Source organism: Brienomyrus brachyistius, chromosome 15, assembly GCF_023856365.1.
Source record: "Brienomyrus brachyistius isolate T26 chromosome 15, BBRACH_0.4, whole genome shotgun sequence".
Taxonomy (NCBI): domain Eukaryota; kingdom Metazoa; phylum Chordata; class Actinopteri; order Osteoglossiformes; family Mormyridae; genus Brienomyrus; species Brienomyrus brachyistius.
This window is the reverse complement of record NC_064547.1, coordinates 20,578,348-20,602,456: the sequence shown is the minus strand read 5'-3', so window position 1 is coordinate 20,602,456 and position 24,109 is coordinate 20,578,348. Positions and strand designations below refer to the sequence as shown.

General features: G+C 46.7%; 1 protein-coding gene across 1 annotated transcript in view; it reads left to right on the top strand.

Annotated features, from left to right (window-relative positions):
* The first annotated feature begins 1,382 nt into the window (after window positions 1–1,382).
* Window positions 1,383–24,109, top strand: part of jph1a (junctophilin 1a) — a 33,124-nt gene continuing 10,397 nt past the window's right edge. Inside the window, 5 exon segments of the mRNA XM_048976930.1 lie at window positions 1,383–1,465; window positions 1,634–1,886; window positions 1,888–2,083; window positions 6,265–7,030; window positions 21,116–21,234. Of these exon segments, the coding sequence (XP_048832887.1) occupies window positions 1,704–1,886; window positions 1,888–2,083; window positions 6,265–7,030; window positions 21,116–21,234 (1,264 nt within the window). The 5' untranslated portion in view covers window positions 1,383–1,465; window positions 1,634–1,703.

The window sequence follows — 24,109 nt, the reverse complement described above, 5'->3', positions numbered from 1 at the left end:
AGAAGAGTACCAATTTGTTACTAGTCAATGCGCTGTACCCTCAAGGCCCTCCTGATTGCATCCTAGTTGTAGGTAAATGTACCTTTTAGTCTAATTTAAGCTAGAGAAATAGACTTGAAGGAACATTTTTGTACCATTGGAGGTATATTAATGGTGTTCGTACCAGTTCACTCTCAGAAAAATGGTACCAGTTTATACCTTTGCTTGTCACTGGGACTGTACCTTACAATTCTGTACCTTTTAAGATACAAAAATTGACTCCCCAAGGTACAAACAGCATTAATATACCATCAATGGTACAGAATTCATCCTTAGAGTCCATTTCTGTACCTTAAAAGGTACAATTTTGATGCTCGGATCAGTAAAAGTATCAGTTATTATTATTATTATTATTATTATTATTAATATAATAATATAATTATAATAATAATAATAATAATAATAATAAACTTTTACAAATGAAGTTTCCATAAATGTATTCAGTCTTTTCACTGGTACTGTGTATCTCTCTGTTCTGGACATTTACCAGATTTACCAAATTTTGCCGGTCATACAGCTACAACTGCAGGCCTACAGGCCTGTATGCTAAGACCACCTGTGCAGGTATGTGTAATGTTTTGTATGTATAGCCACTTATATTAAATGTATTCGGTGATGAAATGAATGAGAGATTGATATGCTTAAAATATAAAAGGTCACGCGTGATTAGCAGGGACAGATTATGGGTTGTGTGGCCCCTGGGAAAAACGTTCGCGTTTTGCGAACCACCCCCCCCACCACAATTCAAGGGCCCTTGGCAGCCAAACGCCCTCCCTATAGGGTCAGGGGCCCTTGTAGGCAGAGGATCAAAGAATGTAGGCCCTCTAAAATAGACAAACGAAAATACATTGTTGATAAGCGTTGCAAATTGTTTTGGGCTAGGGCCCCCATGGGCCCCCTGCACCCCAAGGGCCCCTGGGCAGCGGCCCCACTGGCCCGGTCCGTAATCCGTCCCTGGTGATTAGTCCTCCTTGCTGGTATGCTTGATGTGAGGCGATGACTCCGAGGTGAAGCCGGGGCGAAGCCAGGGCTTAACTCATCATCATTACCTGCCACTTCAGGGGCAAACCCGATGAGTTGGGAGACAAATCAGTCTATAGCTCTGACAGTCCTATAATTAAGCAGCTTAAATTGCCTGCCAAGTTTGGCTTTTAATTTGCCAAATATGTGTATTCAAATATATATTAACGCCACGAATAACATGAAACATTAACGATATACAGAAAGCCCCCAGCTTAGTGGTGCGGGTATATGAGATTGACACTCGTATGGGAGGCGCGATTGCACTGACGTCACGAGCCGGCGCTGCCGCCCCCCCCCCCCCTCGGTTTAGGAGACTCCGCGTCTCTGTCGCTTCCTCTGCAGCCAGTACGAGGGGGGCAGCAAAAAAAACAGCGACCGGCTGCAGGAGCGGCGCGCGCCTCTGGTAACCGTTCATAACCACCGTTCCCATTCACATGCACACGCGTAGTGGCGCATGCACAGGCGCACACACACACGCGTACACGCGTATGCACACGCGGAAACATGCATACTGTCATTGCATAGATGCATGAGAAAATAACGCCGCTGAAGGACCCCCGCTGTTTTCCAGAGCCACCAGACTCCACTTTCGACCTCCCTGACATCTTTTTGCCCCCGATCCGCTACATCAGTCCTCCTGAATGACGGGTGGCCGATTCGACTTCGACGATGGAGGCACGTACTGTGGTGGATGGGATGACGGCAAAGCCCACGGACACGGCATCTGCACGGGACCCAAGGGTCAGGGGGAGTACTCCGGCTCCTGGTCCCACGGCTTCGAGGTAGTGGGGGTCTACACCTGGCCCAGCGGGAACACCTACCAGGGGCTACTGGTCGCAGGGCAAGCGCCATGGGCTCGGTGTGGAGACCAAGGGGAAGTGGACCTACCGTGGAGAGTGGACGCACGGCTTTAAGGGTCGCTACGGGGTCCGTCTGAGCCACGCGACGCCTGCCAGATACGACGGGACGTGGAGTAACGGGCTGCAGGATGGATACGGCGTGGAAACCTATGCGGACGGGGGTAAGTCAGTCTCCGGGGAAAGCGCCCCTTGGCGGTGCGCACTCGGCTTTCCTGGCATTTCGCGATGCATTTTAAATGCTGCATTTATATTATGCATCTGCAGATGCTGTCATTAGGCGGCCAAGCGTTAACCACACTAAACGGGGTGTTAGGAGCTATATGCGCTGTATAGCCGCTGGGAAACAGAGGAACGTGCTTAGAAACTGCATCCATTTCCAGTGATGTGTGAGCGGTTTAAAGCGGACGCTGTTGTCGGTCGGATCTGCCCTGATCAGACCCGGGAAGTTTTAAGAGCCAATCGGTCCCGGATGCTTAATGTGACCGTGATTGCGGAAAGGAGATCTGTGTACCGGGTACCGACGCCCGGCGATGGGTCCTGCAGGTCAGGGATGGTTAATAATAGTTACACGTGTAACCAGAGCCGCTGTGACCAGCGCAGTTTAGGGGAAAGGCGTCATCTTTCCATCCTTTCTTTAGTGGAATAGGGATCTTTTATTTTGGTGCGTTTACTAAACTCTAAGGTGTATATTACAAGCGGAGGATTGAGTTCAAAGGAGGAAATCGGAGTTTTCTACCGGCATAGTCCCGAGTCTTAATATTAATTTTACTGCCTGTTTTTTGAAATAAATACGTATATTCTAAGAAACAAAATATCTGGAATTCTACGTGGGTTTATGTACGTCACACAAGGATTGTTATACATACATATTTATTTTTTATTTACATCTAGATAAACTCTTCTGATGGTGCACCATCATTGGTGTAACGCAGCACTGTAAACGACCATTGTATAACCACACAGCTGTGACACTGTGGCTCGTTTCTTTGTATTAAAGAGATAAGAACCTCGATTTCGGAAGAGATAGTTGAAATTCTGTGAAAAAGGTGGGGAAAAAAGTGTCTATTTGTGCTCTTAGATGAAAACCAGTTTATCTGCTTTCAGAGAGCTGAGAATAAATGATCTAAAACAATGTTTGTCAGTCCAATGCTAGAGGTTCATCAGACAATCCACGTTTTTGTTTGGTTTAGTTGTGTTCAGAGCTGGGATGAAGCAAAAATGTGGATTGTCTGGGGGCCCCCAAGGACTCACTTGAGAAACACTGGTCTAAAAACATCCCTCCCCGTCTTTGATGATAGCATTCATGGTCCAGTAGCATAACTGGGAACCACTGCACTGATTACACAGACAGGTAATCTAACGGCTCTGTAGTGATTTCATGTGTGCACTGACTTGAACATTGCTGTCATTTGTGTCATTGTAGCAGATCAGTAAAACCTGATATAGGTCAACATCTTTCGTCGCCAGTCCTGACAGGGACGTAACAAACCCTTAACCACAGTCCATAAGCCGTCAATAAATCACGCCATATATTTTATTTAAATCACATATGTCATATATTTCATTTATTAAGGACGAGTACTCATTTTTAACATTCATTTAAAGAACCAGTTTGATTGACAGAATATTTACATTCAGAGACACGTCTGCAAGCAGGTGTGTATTATCATTTCTGATATTACTGATCTTTGCCGGAACATGGATTGGACATGGAAGGTCCACACAGCTGTATCACTGCACAGCCACATAACGCATTCTAGCATGACTGTGTCCTCCATCCCTCCATGACTGTCCAGTGCTTGTTCCCACCGTTATGTCACTTGACCCTGGATGGGTCCCACTTTAAGCCCAGCTGATTGAGATAGATATCGATCGTCTTACTTCTTCATCACTGGATACTTTAATGTGACCATGAACTCCACTGGGACTTCTGTGTGGGGTAACCATGGTGAATCTAGCCTCATTCATCTTGCCTAGATGTGGAATTGAAGCTTGTCCCCACATTCACTTCTGTTACAGCTCACACTGTAACACAGTTGGAGAAATCTGTACCTTCATAAAGCCCAGTTAGGTCTGTATAATAGCATCACTGCACAGCCACATAAAGCATTCTGTATGTCTTTGTATAGAGTGAGGTGTAGAGTTTCCTCAGTAATTTACTGAGAGCGTTGAAGATGTCAAGGATCTTTTCCTCAGTCAAGCATTGTACAGTGCCACTGGAAGGCTCCCGCCAGTGAACGGCAGAGCCTGGCCACCTTGTGATGCGCTCCTGGGCATTAGGTAACATACAGCATAGCCCAATCAGCAGAGTTTCTTGTTGACGGTCACAGGCTTTTCTCTCCATATTCAGGATATTTTTTTTTTTTTTTTGGGGGGGGGGGGGGGGGGGGGGTGATATAATGAAAATTTTCACTGAATCTGGTGATCTTTAGTAAGAAGTTTTACTGAAAAAGCAATTTCTCTATTTAGTCATTTTAAAAACATTTAAAAACATTGCTATGTCGAAAATGATATATGTTCATAATCATTTGGTTTAATCTTGCCTAAGGGGACCACTTTACATTGGATTATAATCAGGTTATTAGTTACATTGTAACACTTTGTAAACCATCAGAATACAGTTATATACAAGATATAACAGCTTTTGTTTTTTAACTAATGACTTATTTTCATGTAAAAGTCGCAAAAGGGAGTCTTATCGTAAAGTGGTACAGGTTTAACTGGTCAGTCAGATTTGATATCTAACTTCTATTTAACACTTATGCATGAGAGAAAGCTGTTAGGTGTGGGCTGGAGTGCACTGATCATGCAGAAAGTGAGTGCAGTGGGTTCCTTTGCCTTCACTTTCACCATCTATCGCGTCGTATATCAGTATCCTGTCCTGTTTCGTGTTTGTGGTTCAAACACACTTAGGCTGCAGCATTACTTTTGACTAAAAGTGCAAGTAAAGGCGCAGAAGCTCGGCTTTCTGGGGTCACCGGTTCTTGTTACTGGCTGTGATTAGCAGACGCTGGATTTGCAGTAAGGACCACTGAGAGGCTACGCATTGCCAGGACTCTGACGGTCTGAGCAGTTAAAATCTGACTGTGTGAGTCAGTGTCCTAAAGAAAGTAACACCAAATGGTATCAGGCGAAGTGATTCCGTAAGAAGGAGCTTTCGGATTTTAGCTCAGCTTGTATAATGTAAAAACAATATAAAACCCTCTATATTCTATGAAATACTTTGTGTGGAAGAGCTTTATTTAGGTTGTGTGATGTTCTGGTTGATTAAGTCTTGTAGGTTACAGAGATACACCTGCAGGGAGAGTATATTAGTTACACTCTCCTATCGTTGCCAGAGATGGATGTTCAGTAAGAGTACAGAGCTGTACTATGCTGCACTATACTGTACTATCCAACACTATACTGTACTATATTGTACTATGCTGCACTATATTGTACTATATTGTACCATGCTGCGCTATACTGTATTATATGTACTATGCTGCACTATACTATACTATATTGTACTATGTGACACTATACTGTGCTATATTGTACTATACAGCTCTAAATTGTACTATATTGTACTATGCTGCACTATACTGATCTATATTGTACTATGCGGCACTATACTGTACTATATGTGCCATGCTGCACTATATTGTACTATGCTGCACTATATTGTACTATGCTGCACTATACTATATTGTACTATGCGGTACTATACTGCATTATATTGTACTATGTGGCACTACTTTGTACTATACTGTACTATACTGTGCTATATTGTACTATGTGGCACTATATTGTACTATGCTGCACTATACTGATCTATATTGTACTATGTGGCACTATATTGTACTATGCTGCACTATATTGTACTATGTGGCAGTATATTGTACTATGCTGCACTATACTGATCTATATGGTACTATGCGGCACTATATTGTACTATGCTGCACTATACTGATCTATATTGTACTATGCTGCACTATACTGATCTATATTGTACTATGCTGCACTATATCATACTATGCTGCACTATACTGTACTATATTGTACTATGCAGCACTATACTGTACTACTTTGTACTATGCTGCACTATACTGATCTATATTATACTATGCGGCACTATATTGTACTATGCTGCACTATACTGTACTATATTGTACTATGCTGCACTATACTGATCTATATTGTACTACTTGGCACTATATTGTACTATGCTGCACTATACTGATCTATATTGTACTATGCGGCACTATACTGTACTGTACTGACAGGGCGCATGAGCAGTAAATCGAGGGAGATACCTGCGTGCGTGTTTAATAAAGTTGTCCTCTCAATGTCCCTTTGACAGGCACCTACCAGGGCCAGTGGATGGGCGGCATGCGGCACGGCTACGGCGTGCGGCAAAGCGTGCCGTACGGCATGGCCACCGTCATCCGCTCGCCCCTCCGCACCTCGCTGGCCTCCCTGCGCAGTGAACAGAGTAACGGCACCGTCCTGCACGACACCGCCCCGGCTGACACCCCCGCCGGCAGCCGGGGGGGCTTCGTCCTGAACTTCCACAGCGACAGCGAGGTGGTGACGGGTAAGAGGAGGGGTCTCTTCCGGCGCGGCTCGCTCTTCGGCAGCCTGCGGCAGCTGCGCAAGTCCGACTCCAGAACGTCGATATCGAGCAAGCGCAGCTCGGCGCGCAGCGACGCCACCATGAGCCGCATCAGCTCCAGCGACGCTAACTCCACCATCAGCCTGGGTGACGGCGACCTGCCCGACGATTACTACCCCCAGGAGGATCACGTGGACGCCACCACCACCGAGTCCTACATGGGTGAGTGGAAGAACGACAAGCGCAACGGCTTCGGCGTCAGCGAGCGCTCCAACGGCATGAGGTACGAGGGCGAGTGGATCAACAACCGGCGCCATGGCTACGGCTGCACCACCTTTCCGGACGGCACCAAGGAGGAGGGGAAGTACAAAAACAATGTGTTAGTGCGCGGCGTGAGGAAGCAGCTCATCCCGCTGAAGAATCCCAAAACCAAAGGCAAGGTGGACCGGGCCGTGGAAGGGGCACAGAGGGCAGCAGCCATTGCCAGAACCAAGGTGGAGATCGCCTCCTCAAGGTAGGTGCTCTGGGACTTGGCGGGTCCTGAGTGGCATGATGTTGGCACAGGTCGTCCTCATTCACATGTCAACACTGCCAGCTGTCCCCAGTCACATGTCGGAGGCACCGGACGTCCTCAGTTGCTGGCTGTCCTCAGTCATCTATCACATTTCCAGCTGCCCTCAGTGATGTGTTAGATAGTGTTAGTGGCACTGACTCTCCTCAGTCATGTGACAGTGGCGCCGGCTGTCCTCAGTCATGTGTCAGCACTGTCGCTGTCCTTAGTGACGTGTCACATTTCCAGCTGTCCTCAGTCACATGTTAGTGGCACTGGCCGTCCTCAGTTATGTGTCAGCATTGCAGGCTGTCCTCAGTCATGTGACAGTGGCGCCGGCTGTCCTCAGTCATGTGACAGTGGCACCGGCTGTCCTCAGTCATGTGACAGTGGCACCGGCTGTCCTCAGTCATGTGACAGTGGCACCGGCTGTCCTCAGTCATGTGTCAGCACTGTCGCTGTCCTTAGTGACGTATCACATTTCCAGCTGTGCTCAGTCACATGTTAGTGGCACTGGCCGTCCTCAGTTATGTGTCAGCATTGCAGGCCGTCCTCAGTCATGTGACAGTGGGACCAAATATCCTCAGTCACGAGTCACATTAGCGGCTGTCCTCAATCATGTGAGCAGCACGGGCTCCCTTCAGTAACATGTCAGCATTGTTGGTTGCTTGCGAAGCTCGGCGGTGTGATTTGTAGGAATTCTCTACCCTGTTAATTCCCACGATCCCTAGTCATACAGGCATTAATTAGAAGAGTACGTGGTACCTACCCTTCCCCCACAAGACCGTACTGAGCGCGAATACTGCAGTAAGTGTCACCGAGATACAGTCAACATCGGGGGTGATCTGTAGGACAGATATTTAACTCCAGTCCTGATAGTGCCATCAGGATGCAGTGCCTCACCTACAGAGTTCAGCTCTAGTACAGCCGGCAATCCCATCTGACTCACGGTTTCTGCTGCACTAGTGTTAAATTTGGCCTGGAGGTTCACATCATCTATTCCATTCCCTGAGCCGAAGCCTCCACAAATTAAATCAATAGACCCCCATAAAAGGAGATGGAGATATTTCTGCCTGCGATACCTTATGGAGAAGAATTGATGAACACCTTCTAATTTTAAGTCCCGAGTTAAGGTAGGTGGCTTCCTAAAATAGTGACAGCATTGTTCTGAGGAAACTCGCGAAGCCAGGATCTGTTTTTTAAAACAACGTTGTCACTGGAAGCCGACTGAAACAGAGGCGGATAGGGTCCACAAACCTGCAGCTGTGTTTTGAAGCAGAATTACTTCAGGAGTAATAATTAAAGGATTATTGGTGTATCAATAGGCAAGTCATCCAGGCAGATACCAAATGTATGTATAAAGACAATAATTTTGTTTTAATTCCAACATTTAACTGAACCATTAATTGCATATTTGCCTGTTCACAGTTTGGAATTTTTTTTACCGGATATCAGAATCCAATGTTACACTGTAATTACACATCTGAGGCAATTAGTGCTTGTAAAACCGGCTTCCTCCCTCAGAGTCCTTGCTGGGGGGGGGGGGGGGGTGCAATAATGAAGGCCTTTGGAGTGACACTGAGGAGCGTGAGTTCCCCCCCACCCCAACCACGTCTGAGCATCATGAGAGAATAACTCTTAGTAGGTGAACCCCATTGGAATTGAATGAACTATATTCTTCTAAATATTCACATCCTACCTAAGATTATCATGACTTACTGTATTAGGTATTGGGGAATTCCTCTCTAAGCAGTATAAGTTTGTGTTTTTTAGCACAGGGGGTATGGAATATACTAGCATTATTTCCTGCTTTTTGGGTCCTGGATATGCCTGTATTTCTAACAGAGTATCGCTGCTGGATGAAAACTGGGAAGACTGGTCTGTATTAGTTCAGACCTCAATCAGTGGATCTGCTGTGATTTGTCTGTCCAAAGCCCCAGTGAAGCCAGTCAATAGAGCTTGTTTCCATGGTTGTAATTAGAGTGCGGGATCATTAGCGCCCCCTGCAGGTGTGTCGTCACCCTGCACCTAAAACCAGACATGAGTCATCTTCTTCGTTCCCATTCATAATTGTACCAGAACCCGTCTGGAACCAGGAATCCTGCACCATTTCCGGCAAATGGGCCGCAATGCAGGCTGTGGTATAGACAGGGAGCAGAGGTGTGTCACGAACAGCACAGTGATACTGCAGGTTCCAATAGTGATGGTATCATTACCGAACGGTAATACAGGGAGAACAGCGCCCCCCCCCCCACCCCTTACAGGGAAACAGCTCTGAGCTATGCGGGGGGGGGGGAGGGGGAGTTGACAAGTTTGAAAAAACCTGGGCTCAGAGATAACCAGACAGATCCTTGAGCCCCCACCCCCAAACACGGCCACGCCGCTCCTCACATTCAGGGCGTGTACATATTGTATCAGCACCCAAAACCGCCAGAGTCCTTTTCCCAAAGCTCACAGTCTAGTTAAGGCAACAGGGCAGCTGGCCTGAAACCAGGATCTATAAACAATGTCAGCATAACATCATCTGTGTGGTAGTAAAGCGCCACGACTACCTTGGATATTCCGGAAAATGCCGGCACTTCCAGTGGGAGAGAGCGTTTTAATCCAGTTTTTTTGCAGTAATTCATGAAAGGGTGTAAAATCTACTATTATGTCACTGGGGAGGGGGCAACATTACACAGGAAGTGCTGATTCATGTGGTCACTGAAACAGCTTCATTTGTAACGGAGTTGATATTAAAGGAAGTCATTTGTTTTTGTAGTCTGCTAAATACACTGCATTTGTCTGGAGTTGCACTGATGCAGGGATCCGGTTTTTGGTTCTGTCTCTGTGTGTTTGGGCTCCTTTTTTGGTTCTGTAGGTGAGTATATCACTCATATTAATGCAGCCCGAAGCAGAACCCCGTCAAAGTACGGACACCAGTGTCCTTTGGTTTGTGTGAAGAAGGTGCCCCTTGTCACAGGGTTGACACAGATCCTCAAACATGCCTTTCAGTGGCAGCCGTGGTAAGATAGCTTCAGATCTGCTTGTCATTAGAAATGGAAGCGTCCAAGAGCCCAGAGAGGGAGAGACAGGCCCCAGTAAGCCCAGCCGTGCCTTTGAAGTTATTCACTGGAGGCAGAGACGACTGTGAGAGGCCCCGCCCTGTGCTCTGCCCGGGCTGGGGAGTGGAGGGGGGCGCACGTGCCGCCACTGAGCGCTGACCATTTAAGGTGAGGCCCGCAGGCGGCTTATCTGCAGCGCACAGGAACACAGCCCACCGACAGCTGATACAGCGGCCCCTCCCCCCAGTCGAGGCCAGGCAGGACGCACAGGCCTCGGCATGCGGAGTCTCTGACTTCCTGTCCACTTTCGAATCCCAGCCTATCAGAAGGCCTGAATTCACCGGCCACAAGGAAAGCCGAATGTCACAGCGGAGATACGAATCGCTTCAGTACAGATCCGTTCGTCCACAGCGCTCATGCGGCACGGGGGTTAAGGGTCACGCCGATGCCTCATTTCATGTCAGAGTTTAATTATCCATGAGGAAAGGGCAAGTACAAATGACCACTGACATTTACAACCTACAGAGATACCATGCTCTTAATCATCTTTCACTGGGGAATATTCAAATGACTGTTCTGTTGGTTTAAAATATAAAAGGAGTTAAATATAAGGAAAAGCTTGACATACAGTAAAATTTTCCCCATAAGGTTTATTTCATGCCTGAAATCCTCTTGTCAACAGTTTTTAAGGTAACGGATTTCAAACGTTTTTCTCCAGTCGTGTTTCTGTAACACGGTCATTCTTGAGCGTGGATTTCTCTCTGTGCATGTTACTTATTTACAGTCGTCTTGAGTGAATCGTCAACTTAGAAGTGACTCCTGGAAGAAAAGCCGCCGCTAAGTGAAGGAAGTGTAAATGAGCAGGACGTCCATATGTGCATGTGTGGGGGGCTGGCAGGGACCAGGAGGCCAGGGAAGAGCATGTCTGTCTGGTCATGAGGCCAGCGCTGGATCTGTCTGAGGTGTCTGCTGTACCGGAGTCACTCATATAAAGGAGAGAATAGTCTTCAAATGGAGAGGGTATTGTAACTGGGGGGGAGGTTGTATTAAAACTGTGGGAGTATCATAACTGGGGTGGTGTTATTATAACTGGGGGAGTATCATAACTGGGGTGGTGTTATTATAACTGTGGGAGTATCATAACTGGGGTGGTGTTATTATAACTGGGGGAGTATCATAACTGGGGTGGTGTTATTATAACTGTGGGAGTATCATAACTGGGGTGGTGTTATTATAACTGTGGGAGTATCATAACTGGGGTGGTGTTATTATAACTGTGGGAGTATCATAACTGGGGTGGTGTTATTATAACTGGGGGAGTATCATAACTGGGGTGGTGTTATTATAACTGTGGGAGTATCATAACTGGGGTGGTGTTATTATAACTGTGGGAGTATCATAACTGGGGTGGTGTTATTATAACTGGGGGAGTATCATAACTGGGGTGGTGTTATTATAACTGTGGGAGTATCATAACTGGGGTGGTGTTATTATAACTGGGGGAGTATCATAACTGGGGTGGTGTTATTATAACTGTGGGAGTATCATAACTGGGGTGGTGTTATTATAACTGGGGGAGTATCATAACTGGGGTGGTGTTATTATAACTGTGGGAGTATCATAACTGGGGTGGTGTTATTATAACTGGGGGAGTATCATAACTGGGGTGGTGTTATTATAACTGTGGGAGTATCATAACTGGGGTGGTGTTATTATAACTGGGGGAGTATCATAACTGGGGTGGTGTTATTATAACTGTGGGAGTATCATAACTGGGGTGGTGTTATTATAACTGTGGGAGTATCATAACTGGGGTGGTGTTATTATAACTGGGGGAGTATCATAACTGGGGTGGTGTTATTATAACTGTGGGAGTATCATAACTGGGGTGGTGTTATTATAACTGTGGGAGTATCATAACTGGGGTGGTGTTATTATAACTGGGGGAGTATCATAACTGGGGTGGTGTTATTATAACTGTGGGAGTATCATAACTGGGGTGGTGTTATTATAACTGTGGGAGTATCATAACTGGGGTGGTGTTATTATAACTGTGGGAGTATCATAACTGGGGTGGTGTTATTATAACTGTGGGAGTATCATAACTGGGGTGGTGTTATTATAACTGTGGGAGTATCATAACTGGGGTGGTGTTATTATAACTGGGGGAGTATCATAACTGGGGTGGTGTTATTATAACTGTGGGAGTATCATAACTGGGGTGGTGTTATTATAACTGTGGGAGTATCATAACTGGGGTGGTGTTATTATAACTGTGGGAGTATCATAACTGGGGTGGTGTTATTATAACTGGGGGAGTATCATAACTGGGGTGGTGTTATTATAACTGTGGGAGTATCATAACTGGGGTGGTGTTATTATAACTGTGGGAGTATCATAACTGGGGTGGTGTTATTATAACTGTGGGAGTATCATAACTGGGGTGGTGTTATTATAACTGTGGGAGTATCATAACTGGGGTGGTGTTATTATAACTGTGGGAGTATCATAACTGGGGTGGTGTTATTATAACTGGGGGAGTATCATAACTGGGGTGGTGTTATTATAACTGTGGGAGTATCATAACTGGGGTGGTGTTATTATAACTGTGGGAGTATCATAACTGGGGTGGTGTTATTATAACTGTGGGAGTATCATAACTGGGGTGGTGTTATTATAACTGTGGGAGTATCATAACTGGGGTGGTGTTATTATAACTGGGGGAGTATCATAACTGGGGTGGTGTTATTATAACTGTGGGAGTATCATAACTGGGGTGGTGTTATTATAACTGTGGGAGTATCATAACTGGGGTGGTGTTATTATAACTGTGGGAGTATCATAACTGGGGTGGTGTTATTATAACTGTGGGAGTATCATAACTGGGGTGGTGTTATTATAACTGTGGGAGTATCATAACTGGGGTGGTGTTATTATAACTGTGGGAGTATCATAACTGGGGTGGTGTTATTATAACTGTGGGAGTATCATAACTGGGGTGGTGTTATTATAACTGGGGGAGTATCATAACTGGGGTGGTGTTATTATAACTGGGGGAGTATCATAACGGGGAGGGTATTATAACCGGGGGGGGGGGTGTTATCATAAGTGGGGGTGGTATTATAACTGGGGGGGTTTATGACTAGGGGGATATTTAACTGGGGGAGGAGCGTATCGTAATGGGGGGGGGGTATTGCATTGACAGTGGGTTTCATAATGGGGGGCTGTCGTAATGGGTGGGTAGGGTACTGTAATGAGGGGGGTATCGCAACTGTTATTATTTAAATAAGATTAAAAAGGCAGATGTTAAACCAACGGCCCAAGCCAGCTGATGAATGTTGAGAGAGTGACTCCAGATCGCCAGTATAACTGTTGATTGAACCTCGCCATTACAGAGGGTCTTTATGCCCATGATCTCGACTCGTCACAGGCCAGAAATACACTTTAACCACATACTCACTGCCACACTGCTCCAAATGTCAGGTGGGAATGAGTTGATGGCGTCTGTTTTTAAAACAGAGGCATGTGTAACTATGTAATCGCTTTTTTTTTATCGCTTTTAAGGACCATATTGAGTTATTTTGCTTGTTAACTTCAAGCCCATAAATATGCTTTAAATGCAACTCTCAGTGGGGAATAGAAATGTAGCACAACTGAAAATTATAATTATTATGGGACAATTTTCTAAGCATGTGGTAATTTATTAACAAAGAGGTTATCAAACACAGGGTTAGAGTGTGTCTAGAGGCTACACCAGGAAAGCACAGGGCATGAGGCAGGGAAGACCCCAGCCAGGATGCCAATCCATTACAGGGCACAGGGCAGGGGACACTCTGGACAGGATGACAGTCCATCACAGGACATGAGACAGGCGACACCCTGGACAGGATGCCAGTCTGTCACAGGGCACGAGGCAGGGGACACCCTGGACAGGATGCCAGTCTATCACAGGACACGTGGCAGGGGACACCCTGGACAGGATGCCAGCCTATCACAGGGCACGAGGCAGGGGACACCCTGGACAGGATGCCAGCCTATCACAGGACATGAGACAGGCGACACCCTGGACAGGATGCCAGTCTATCACAGGGCACGAGGCAGGGGACACCCTGGACAGGATGGCAATTTGGGAGGGCAGGAGACAGCCTGAATGGGGACAGAATATGAACAACTAAGCTTCACACACATTTATTTATGTTGTTCCATTAAATTGAATGATAGCTGATGGTTAATGAATAGTTTACTGAGGTGTCCTTGACTGTTCTACATCATGGTGCTAATGGTAACAATATGTCATGATCAAAGGCAACACCACCTCAGAGCATGCTTATGAACATAACCTCTTGTCAAGGCTTAAAACACCCCGAGCATATGTGATGTCCTTTAACTGGACAGCACCTCCATCCGGACAGCACCTGACAGAACCTCAGGCCCTACCTCTGCTTTGTGATTTCATGTGAAAATGATGGCCGCCCTCACCCCCTTTACCGCCGGCTCAGTGTCGCAAAGGTGACCCCTCAGCTCCATCTCTGTAGAGAATTCGGCCACCTGCTATCCAGGAAGCCACCTGGCCAAATGGTCACCTGACTATCTGCCTGGCGAAATGGTCACCTGACTAGCTGCCTGGCGAAATGGTCACCTGACTATCTGCCTGGCGAAATGGTCACCTGACTAGCTGCCTGGCGAAATGGTCACCTGACTATCTGCCTGGCGAAATGGTCACCTGACTAGCTGCCTGGCGAAATGGTCACCTGACTATCTGCCTGGCGAAATGGTCACCTGACTAGCTGCCTGGCGAAATGGTCACCTGACTATCTGCCTGGCGAAATGGTCACCTGACTATCTGCCTGGCGAAATGGTCACCTGACTAGCTGCCTGGCGAAATGGTCACCTGACTAACTGTCTGGCGAAATGGTCACCTGACTAGCTGCCTGGCGAAATGGTCACCTGACTAACTGTCTGGTGAAATGGTCACCTGACTAACTTTCTGGCGAAATGGTCACCTGACTAACTGTCTGGCGAAATGGTCACCTGACTAACTGTTTGGCGAAATGGTCACCTGACTAGCTGTCTGGCGAAATGGTCACCTGACCTGCTGCCAGCTCAGATGGACACCTGACTAGCCACCTGGCCAAACGGTCACCTGAAGCGTGGTGTTTGGCAAACCGCCACCTAGCACAGTCTGCCTCCGGAGGGGCCAGAACCTCTCTGCCTGTCCTCGTTTATGCCCTGATGTCCACAGATGGCCGGGCTGGTGAAGGACTCAGCCGCTCTGTGGGAGTAAAGTACCTCTTTGGGGTCACACGGGCAGAAGCGGCATGGGAGCCCACAGTGAAACGCTGAGGTCGTGGAAGCATCCGCAAGCACGTGACACATTTATAAAGGTTCTGGCCAGGAGTGACACTGATTCTAAAATGGTTCATTTAGGCTTTTATTCAGTGTTAGCAGGCAGGGGGTTTGGTGCAACGTGTCTGTCAGTCTGGCCATGGGACACGTTTGGGACACAAATAGACGTAGGCCTCCCCCCTAGACCAGCAACCCCCAGTGATTGGATTAGAGACGGGTGGCCTGATACACAGGAGGTGATGTTCAAAATCACAGGAATACAGGTATAAAACACCAGCAGGAAACATCCGCACACGCTGTTTCAGGGTGTCTATTAATGAGAAAAGCACCAAAATCCAATGCAGTCTGCAGAAAGGTGTTATTTTTATGTTTTACTCCATGGTATAATAGAAAAACTGAAATGCTGTTTAGTCTAATAGACATAGGTGGTTTAAGGCAGAATCTGTATCTCTGAGCTTAGAGCATTTTATTCTGAAATAATTTAGCCATGTTTTCACTGGAATCCTATCACCTGTCAGTTCTGATTCCACCTGCCTCTTCTGATTTCACCTGAATGTCCTTATTCCTTCACTCCAAATTTCACTTTTCTGTTCTGATTTCACCTGTCTGTTCTGAATTCACCTTTATATCTTGATTTGTCCTGTCTGTTCTGATTTCACCTGTCTTCTGATTTCATCTGTCCATTATAATTTCATCTGTTCTGATTTCACCTTTCTGTTATGATTTCACCTGGCTGTTCTGAATTCACCTTTATATCTTGATTTCTCCTGTCTCTTCCGATTTCACCTGTCTTCTGATTTCATCTGTCCATCCTAATTTCATCTGTTCTGATTTCACCTTTCTGTTATGATTTCACCTATCTGTTCTGAATTCACCTTTATATCTTGATTTCTCCTGTCTGTTCTGATTTCACCTGTCTGTTCTGAATTCATCTTTATATCTTGATTTCTCCTGTCTGTTATGATTTCACCTGTCTGTTCTGATTCCACCTGTCTGCCCTGATTTTACCTGTCTGCTCTGATTTCCCTCGGATGGCTTCTGCCCTACTTTTCCTCATTGCGTTGTAGATGTGCAGCTTTATGCAGCCTGTTTCCATGCGAGTATCACGGCTTTGGCGTCTGACGCATCAGCTCGCAGTGGGGGTGTGCATGCAGCATCAGCCTGACCTGCTTTTCCAAGCAGATTAAGCAAATGATCAAAATTGTGGATTTGCTGAAAGCTCCGTATGTTACATTAAATGTATTTATTATTTAATATCAGTAGGCTGGGGGGGATTTCTGCCTTTCAGAAATGCATGTGTGCGCGGTGAAAGAAAAGGCATGGCTTCATAATTTTTTAATTTGATTCAATTAGAAAGCATGCATGTATTTCAGAGAAGTCTGTGTAATGTTAATTAGCGTGAACAGTCTTTTGAAGTGAGGTAATGAGGGAGGGAGTTGGATGAGACTCAGGGTAAACCCCCCCAGGCTCAGACAGGAGGCGTGGCCAGGGAATTTCACACAGTATTTAAGGACCAATGGGCTCTCATCCACGCTGGGGGGGGTGTTACCAGCCGATTGCCCCCTCACAGACTCACGCAATGAGTATGTATTTGATTCCGTTTCTCATTGTTGAAACTTCTGAAACGTTTCTGCTCAGGGTGAATTTCATTGAAAGGGAAAATCAGGGAAATCAATTGCTTGTTGGTTTATTTCGTATATAATCTGTGGCTTTACCTTCACAAATTTCATCAGCGTTTATTGTCTTTTCCACTTCACATAGACGCATGAGTAACTGCCATTATTTTGTCTTGTTGTGATGGTTCTGATCCTTTCGGTCATTAACTAGGTACTTATTTCCTTCATTGTGACAAGGTCGTCTCTATTCGAAGTACAAGAGCAATGGTTATTTAAATCTAAATAATATAGTTTGTGGCAGTAATATCTTACCACTGATGATTCATCGTCTCAGTTTTCTGTGCTCCATATCACTTTTCCAAACACACAATGTAAATCTGTGTGGCAGCATAATTCTGCTTCAGGCAGAGGCGTTTTATGGCTCTTCATGATAATGTGGAAATTGACATTTTGATTGCAGACTGGTAACTTCTGACCCATAAATAGCGTGTTTCTCCCGGTCATCGTCGTGCCATTATGACCTGGCAGTTCCTGTCTGTAAACGTGTGATGTTTGTATATGCGCTGCACCCTCGCAAGTCAATTCAGTTCAGCATGGACACCACAGAGATGGCGGTCAGGCTGTCAGAGGAGCAGGGCCTCGTGCTGGTACAGGAGCCGTGAGTTATGTGCCGCCTTCGTTTTCCAGGGGCAGAACTGCCCTGGTTTCACAAAGGCTCGGCTTGTCATTCTTGGAGGGTCGCCGCTCTTACCCGCAGAAATTTGTCCTGAATTGTGACGTACTCTGACTTGCAAAAAGTCAAAGATATTTTATTGTCAATTCACATTGTACCGAAATGCTATTCCTCGCTCACTGGTGTGCGTAGCCTCCAATTACAAAATTATGAACATCCATCCATCCATCCATCCATCCATCCATCCATCCATCCATCCATCCATCCATTTTCCAAACCGCTCATCCTACTGGGTCGCGGGGGGTCTGGAGCCTATACTGGAAGCAGAGAACAACCCAGGATGGGGGGGCCAGCCCATCGCAGCTCACACTCACACACCATTCATTCACACATGCACTCCTATGGGCAATTTAGCAACTCCAATTAGCCTCAGCATGTCTTTGGACTGGGGGGGGGGGAAACCGGAGTATCCAGAGGAAACCTCATGACGACATGGGGAGAACATGCAAACTCCACACACATGTGACCCAGGCGGAGACTTGAACCTGGGTCCCAGCGGTGTGAGGCAACAGTACTTACCACTGCACCACCATGCCACCCCCCAAAATTATGAACATTAAATACAAAAAAATAGGACGTAACAGGACAAAGGACAAACTGACAAGGCCAGAGACATATCGACAAGTGCAGATGGTACAAAGTGCAAATGGTAACAATGAATATATAGTCAGTTGCACAAATGACAGCAGTTTAAGAGGCAGTTGTGCAAATGGTAATAATATTAAGGTAGCGTTGCCAATGGTGAACAATACAGCACAAATGGTAGGAATCATACAAATCAAATACAAATACAAATTAGCAGCGGAAAGGTATGAGTGTAAACAGTTCTTGAGGTAGTCAGTGAAAAAATAAATTACTGACAGCCGAGTGGATGAAACAGTCAAAGAATTACAATTAGTCAAACAGCAAAACGACATCCTTTGTTTAGTTCTTGGGGAACTCGCTTAAGTTGATGGCTTTAGAGGTTGTTGGATGCCCAGAGTTTGGGCCATCTGGGCCCAGCCCATGACTGCGATGGTCCGACGTTTTGCGCGAAACGTGTCTCCGGTTGACCTCATTTCCTGGGGTGGATGTGGGGGCCAATTTACCAGCGACTGTCGGCAAATATGAAAAAGATCCTTCAAATAGGCCAGTGGAGAGGGCGAGGGGGTCCACAGAGCTTTCATCCGAAGGGGGTGACACAGTGCACATGCCTGGGGGGGGGACTGGGGGATTTGAAATTCAGACTTGGTGGGGGGGGCACACTCAGGACTGATTCCGCTCCAGGAAACTCTTCACGGGCAACTTTTTAAAGTTACACTCAGCACATCTCTTACTCCTGGGATCATCTTCTGGTGCCTGATCTGTGTGTGTGAGAGTGTTTCAGTGCGTCCCCAGCTCTCCACGCACCCCCCCCCCCCCCCCCCCCCCCCAGCCCACTGCGATCAGCAGGAATGGGAGCCGGCAGTCGATGGCCTGGATCCGTGAGGCTGGCTGCTTTTGGTGGACTTCCATCGACAGGTGCTGTGCCCAGCGCCGAGCCACACCCTCTATCCCACCCGGCTATGCCCACTCCCCCCCCAGTCTAGATCACTTCCTCACGGGGTTAGCATTCAGCACAGACATCCATTACTATATTATAAATAGACAGCTGTGCCCCCCCCCAGTCACATCCACTGTCCGGGAAAACTGCTCCCTTTGTCCTTGGTGCGGTTCATCTGAAGGAAGGAGCCTGACCAACATTTGACATATTTGGACTCTTACATTTTCAACGTTCTAGTGCATCTGTGTTGTGTCAATGAGACAGATGCCACGTTTGTCTGAAACCATTTGGACCAGTTTGGGAGGGGGGGGGGGGCGAAACGATGAGGACAACCCAGGGCAGCCCTGCATGCTGAAAATGCGTTTTCGCATTAAACAGAGCCCGCGGTGTAATCACAGCCATGTAAGTCTTCACAGAGCCTATCTGTCCTGTTGCAGTATCTCCGGAATTTATCCAGAATAATCCCCAGCCTGCTCGCGTATTCATTTATTTACCCACTTATGAATTTTCCTTTCCTCTTTGCATAACACATTCTGGCTAAATGCACTTTTTAAGAGGAAATCCTGCCTGCCACTTCAAACGTACTTTGCGCTTCCAGCCAACACGGTAGTGGTGGTTTGGAAAGTCCCCCCCCCCCCAGCCTGCGGGGCTTTCAGGGGATTTATGACATGGGTCACTCCTCGGGTCCCGTCCTAAAAGCCTGAGCTTCTCCCGCAGTGCCTTTCCGTACCGTAGTCCTCTTTGTGAGGCTGAGTTTAACTTTAAACTGCTGTGTCCTTCAGGTTGGGGTGGGGGGCACTTTTATTTGGCAGCTGTGTCCCTAATCCGGATCAGAACAGTCCTGTCTCATAATTCCAAAGGGTCTGCCCATCGCCGGGCCAGACACACCCTGCGTTACGCCCTATTCATGTAACACGTTCCTAAACTGCGATGGGCTGCTGTACCAGCCAACTGGGGAGCCCGGTTCCAACAACTGTACGGTATCCATTTTATTTAGTGTTACTGAATTACAGTATAACTTTAGATCCCAGTACATAGAGACTCCATTGCTGCCCTCTCAGCAAGCATGGTAACTATGGTCAGGGGCAAACCTTTGTGTTTGTTTGGAATGGGGTTCTGGTCCAGCTGCTGGCCTTGAACCGCGTCCATCCCGCCGGCCTTGTAAGGTTCAGTACCCCGCTGGTCTGGTGTCACCCGTGCCCTTTTGGTGACATCTTTCTGCTTTTTCCCGCAGAGCAGTGGGGGCCTTGCTGCAACCTGAACCGCCCCCCCCCAGTCAGAGCTCTGGCCACTCAAATCGTTGTTCAAGCGTGTTTGAACTTCTCAAGTTCACCCACATAAATGAGCCCTGGATCCATGTGGGGGTGGGGAGTTCATGGCGCCCAGAGCCACTTATCACATCATCTACAACAGGTTTAAATTGTCCTCCGTTGTCTTTTTATACGGCGGAACCCTAGAAACTGGGTTCCAGATGGTATCAGGTGTTCTGGGTCGTCACGGAAGTACTGCTTTCTTGGTGAATGACATCAGCCGCCCAGGCACTTCCATGCATCAGTCTTCAGCTGCACAGATTGTTTTCGTCTGTAGAAGAAACACAAACTATTTGTCAGCAGCCTGGCTTCCCAAGAACCGTATTGTAGTCTATTTGTGACAAAGGAGTACGTTCGTCTGGAGGTGTTGACCCCGCCACCGTCACCCAGTGTCTGTACATTTGTAGGGATGGTGCCCCAAAGTGTCGACCCATCCCCACACCTCCAGCTCTGACGGCCTGTTATCTCCTCTGTCCAGGACCTCCCATGCCAGGGCTAAGGCGGAAGCTGCCGATCAGGCTGCCCTGTCTGCCCGCCAGGACTCTGACATCGCCAGGGCCGTGGCCAGGGAGCTGTCGCCAGGCTTCCGCCAACCAGGTAACCCACACTGACCGGTAACTCCGAAAAGCAAGGGGACCCACAATCACACAAACTCCTGCCGGCCCCATTACCCATACCATGGCATTATCTGGACTGTGGTATCGGAGCGCATGGCAGAGATTGATCTAGATGAGTTTCATCTAGATGGGTGGGACTCTGGAGTGTCCATGAGGTCTTTCGTAATAGGAGTCTGTAAATTCATTCAATGTGAAAAATGAACCAACGTGGAAACTCCCAATTACAGTGTAATTCCCAAAATTCCTCTGGGAATTCCAATGCAAGAAAAGTGTACTCCACGCACAAGGTGTACAGAACCTGTCATGATAAACAGCCTTCCGGACTCCTAAGCTTTCACGGCTGGTGATTATCTCCGCAAGGCATTCTGCTCCAGGCTGTGGTTGTCATGAGGAGCATAATTCTGTGGGGCTGTGATACACGGCACCAGTGCCACGAGCTGGTATCTCAGATGGGAGATAAGGAGAAGCTTATTGATATTGACCATTAAGCTGCCCTGAATTAGTCACTGACAGGCGACACAGCCAAGCCAGAGGCCGTCAGTAAGGGGAAATGAAAGCTCCCTTGTCCTTTGTCTCTGTACAAATGCGACTGTGTGCATTTTGTACTGAAGGTGGGGCTCCCTTGTCCCAAATGGACGGCCGTCGCTCGCGGGTACCGAGTCTGTGTGCCGCCTCTGTTCTCTCGTCTCGGTGCGTAAACATCCCGCACAGCGTCAGACGGCCACAGACATCACAGGAGCCCCCGACTCTATCTCCCGGCCTGTGCTGGAAAGCTCCGGAAGAAAAGAGGGCTGTCTAGCTGAGCCCAGGGGGGTGAGGGAAGCAGAACCAGGTTAGGGGCAGACGAAAGCCTCCCCCTGCCAATGAAGCCGGAAACCAGGCTACAGGAGAATAACTAAAGAATCCTATAGCCGTTCCATGCAGAAGCTCCCTGTAGAGGGTAATATTTTATTAATTAAGAAGATTCATAATTTATAATTTTAAACCTCAAACAGCATGTCATGCTAGCAAAGTATTTCAGTTCCTAAAAATCCTGGAAGCCAGTATAACACAGTTTGCTCAGTCTTTTGCATTTACTGCGGGAATTAAATTTAGTTTCTCTTGTTGTGGCAGTGACTGACCCGCAAGAAGCTTTAAGAAATGTGGTGTAGGGGTGACGTTCTTTAACACAGTTTAACCCTCGGGTTTGCAACGGGCTGTTGCGTGTGGCGGTATTTTTAGCGCTATGTGCTGGCTGCGCATGGAGCTCCGCCAAACGGCGGTAAAATAGCATGTGAGTAATACAATGTCAATGAGAGCCATCCCCCAGCACTCGTTTCATGCGCGCACCCGAGGACGGACCATGCTGCTTGATTGTGTTATGGAAAAATGAGGTAATGCTCTCCGCCTATTACAGCCCACATGTCACTTTCCATGAGCACCGAGGTTTGGGGGCCACTTCCTCTGGCGATCTTCCTTGTCCAGGTTAGAATTTCTGAAATCCGAATGGTACTTCATGCTGAATGGCATTAGGCAAAGCATGATGATAATTCTTTTTAAAGAGCAGGTGTTGCTGTTACATTTACATTTATTTATTTAATAGACGCTTTTCTCCAAAGTATCACGCAAGCTGTCAAGGAGTCAACTGGGCAAAAGTGGGACCGAGCTGAGCTTCCAGTGTAAGTTAGTATTGGAGCAGGAGCTACTCAATATGCTACAAACATCAAGAACCTTACGTGGCACTTAAAGCCGTCATGTATAATACACTATAGATACCTTCATAATGCATTATGAATTACATAATTCATTGGGAGACAAGGAGCCATAATTCATAAAGTATTATAAACATGGCTATAACTATTTATGAAATGGCATAAGACATTATAGCCATGAGTATTATGTATTACGTCTGCCGTGTGATGCTCTCCTCTATAATAGATGACTATAGATACCTTTATAATGCAGAACAAAGCATTATAATGCATTATAAAGGTATCTATAGTGCATTGTAGATGAGCCCTTCATAGAGCATTCATAACGCATCATACACATGGCTGTAATGTATTATGCCTTTTTATAAATATTTATAGCCATGTTTGTAACACTTTATGAATGCATGATACTGCATTATGAAGGCATCTATAATGCATTATGATGACAGCTTTAAGTAAAGTATTACCAAACCTTATAAGACAGCTATTGTGATCAAAGGAAGCTGTAAAATTAAAAGGATGCTGGATACACAAGGGACCAGCTAAGGGAGCAGAGCTGAAGACAGAGCAGCTCAGTGGTCAAAGGGCTAGATGAGGGGCTCCCTGGACAGATGGGGCTTGAGGTGTTTAATGAAGGTTGAGAGGGATTCTGTTGATTGGATGTGGATGGGTAACTTGCAGCAACAATCAATGAACCTTGCATAAGACACATCTACAGTGAGACTTCTCACTTGACGGATATAGATGCAGTTTCGTTAACAGCTCCTAAAGCCAGAATCAAGGAACTGAACTAGATGCGAGTGCTAATAAGGAGCCAGTATGAATTATTGGTAACGCTTTACATTAACTGCAGCTTCATATTGCATTCATTATGCATTTATTGAGTATTCAGTGCAACTTCATAATGCACAGTGCATTCATAGAAGGAATGCATTCATATTTGACGCCGGTCCAAATATCAAGGATGCTTCGGTTGCATCCTCGTTAACGAGATCAATCCCATGATTCATCGCGTCCCAAGCTTGTTCTGGGGAGGCAAGTTAGCAAGTACACTCTTGCCAAGAACACAACTACGATCTTCGCGTTCTTGGAATTGAGTAACACCCCATGTCTTTAGATTCTGTAAGGAAACTAGAATACTTGGAGGAGAGCACATGGCAAGGC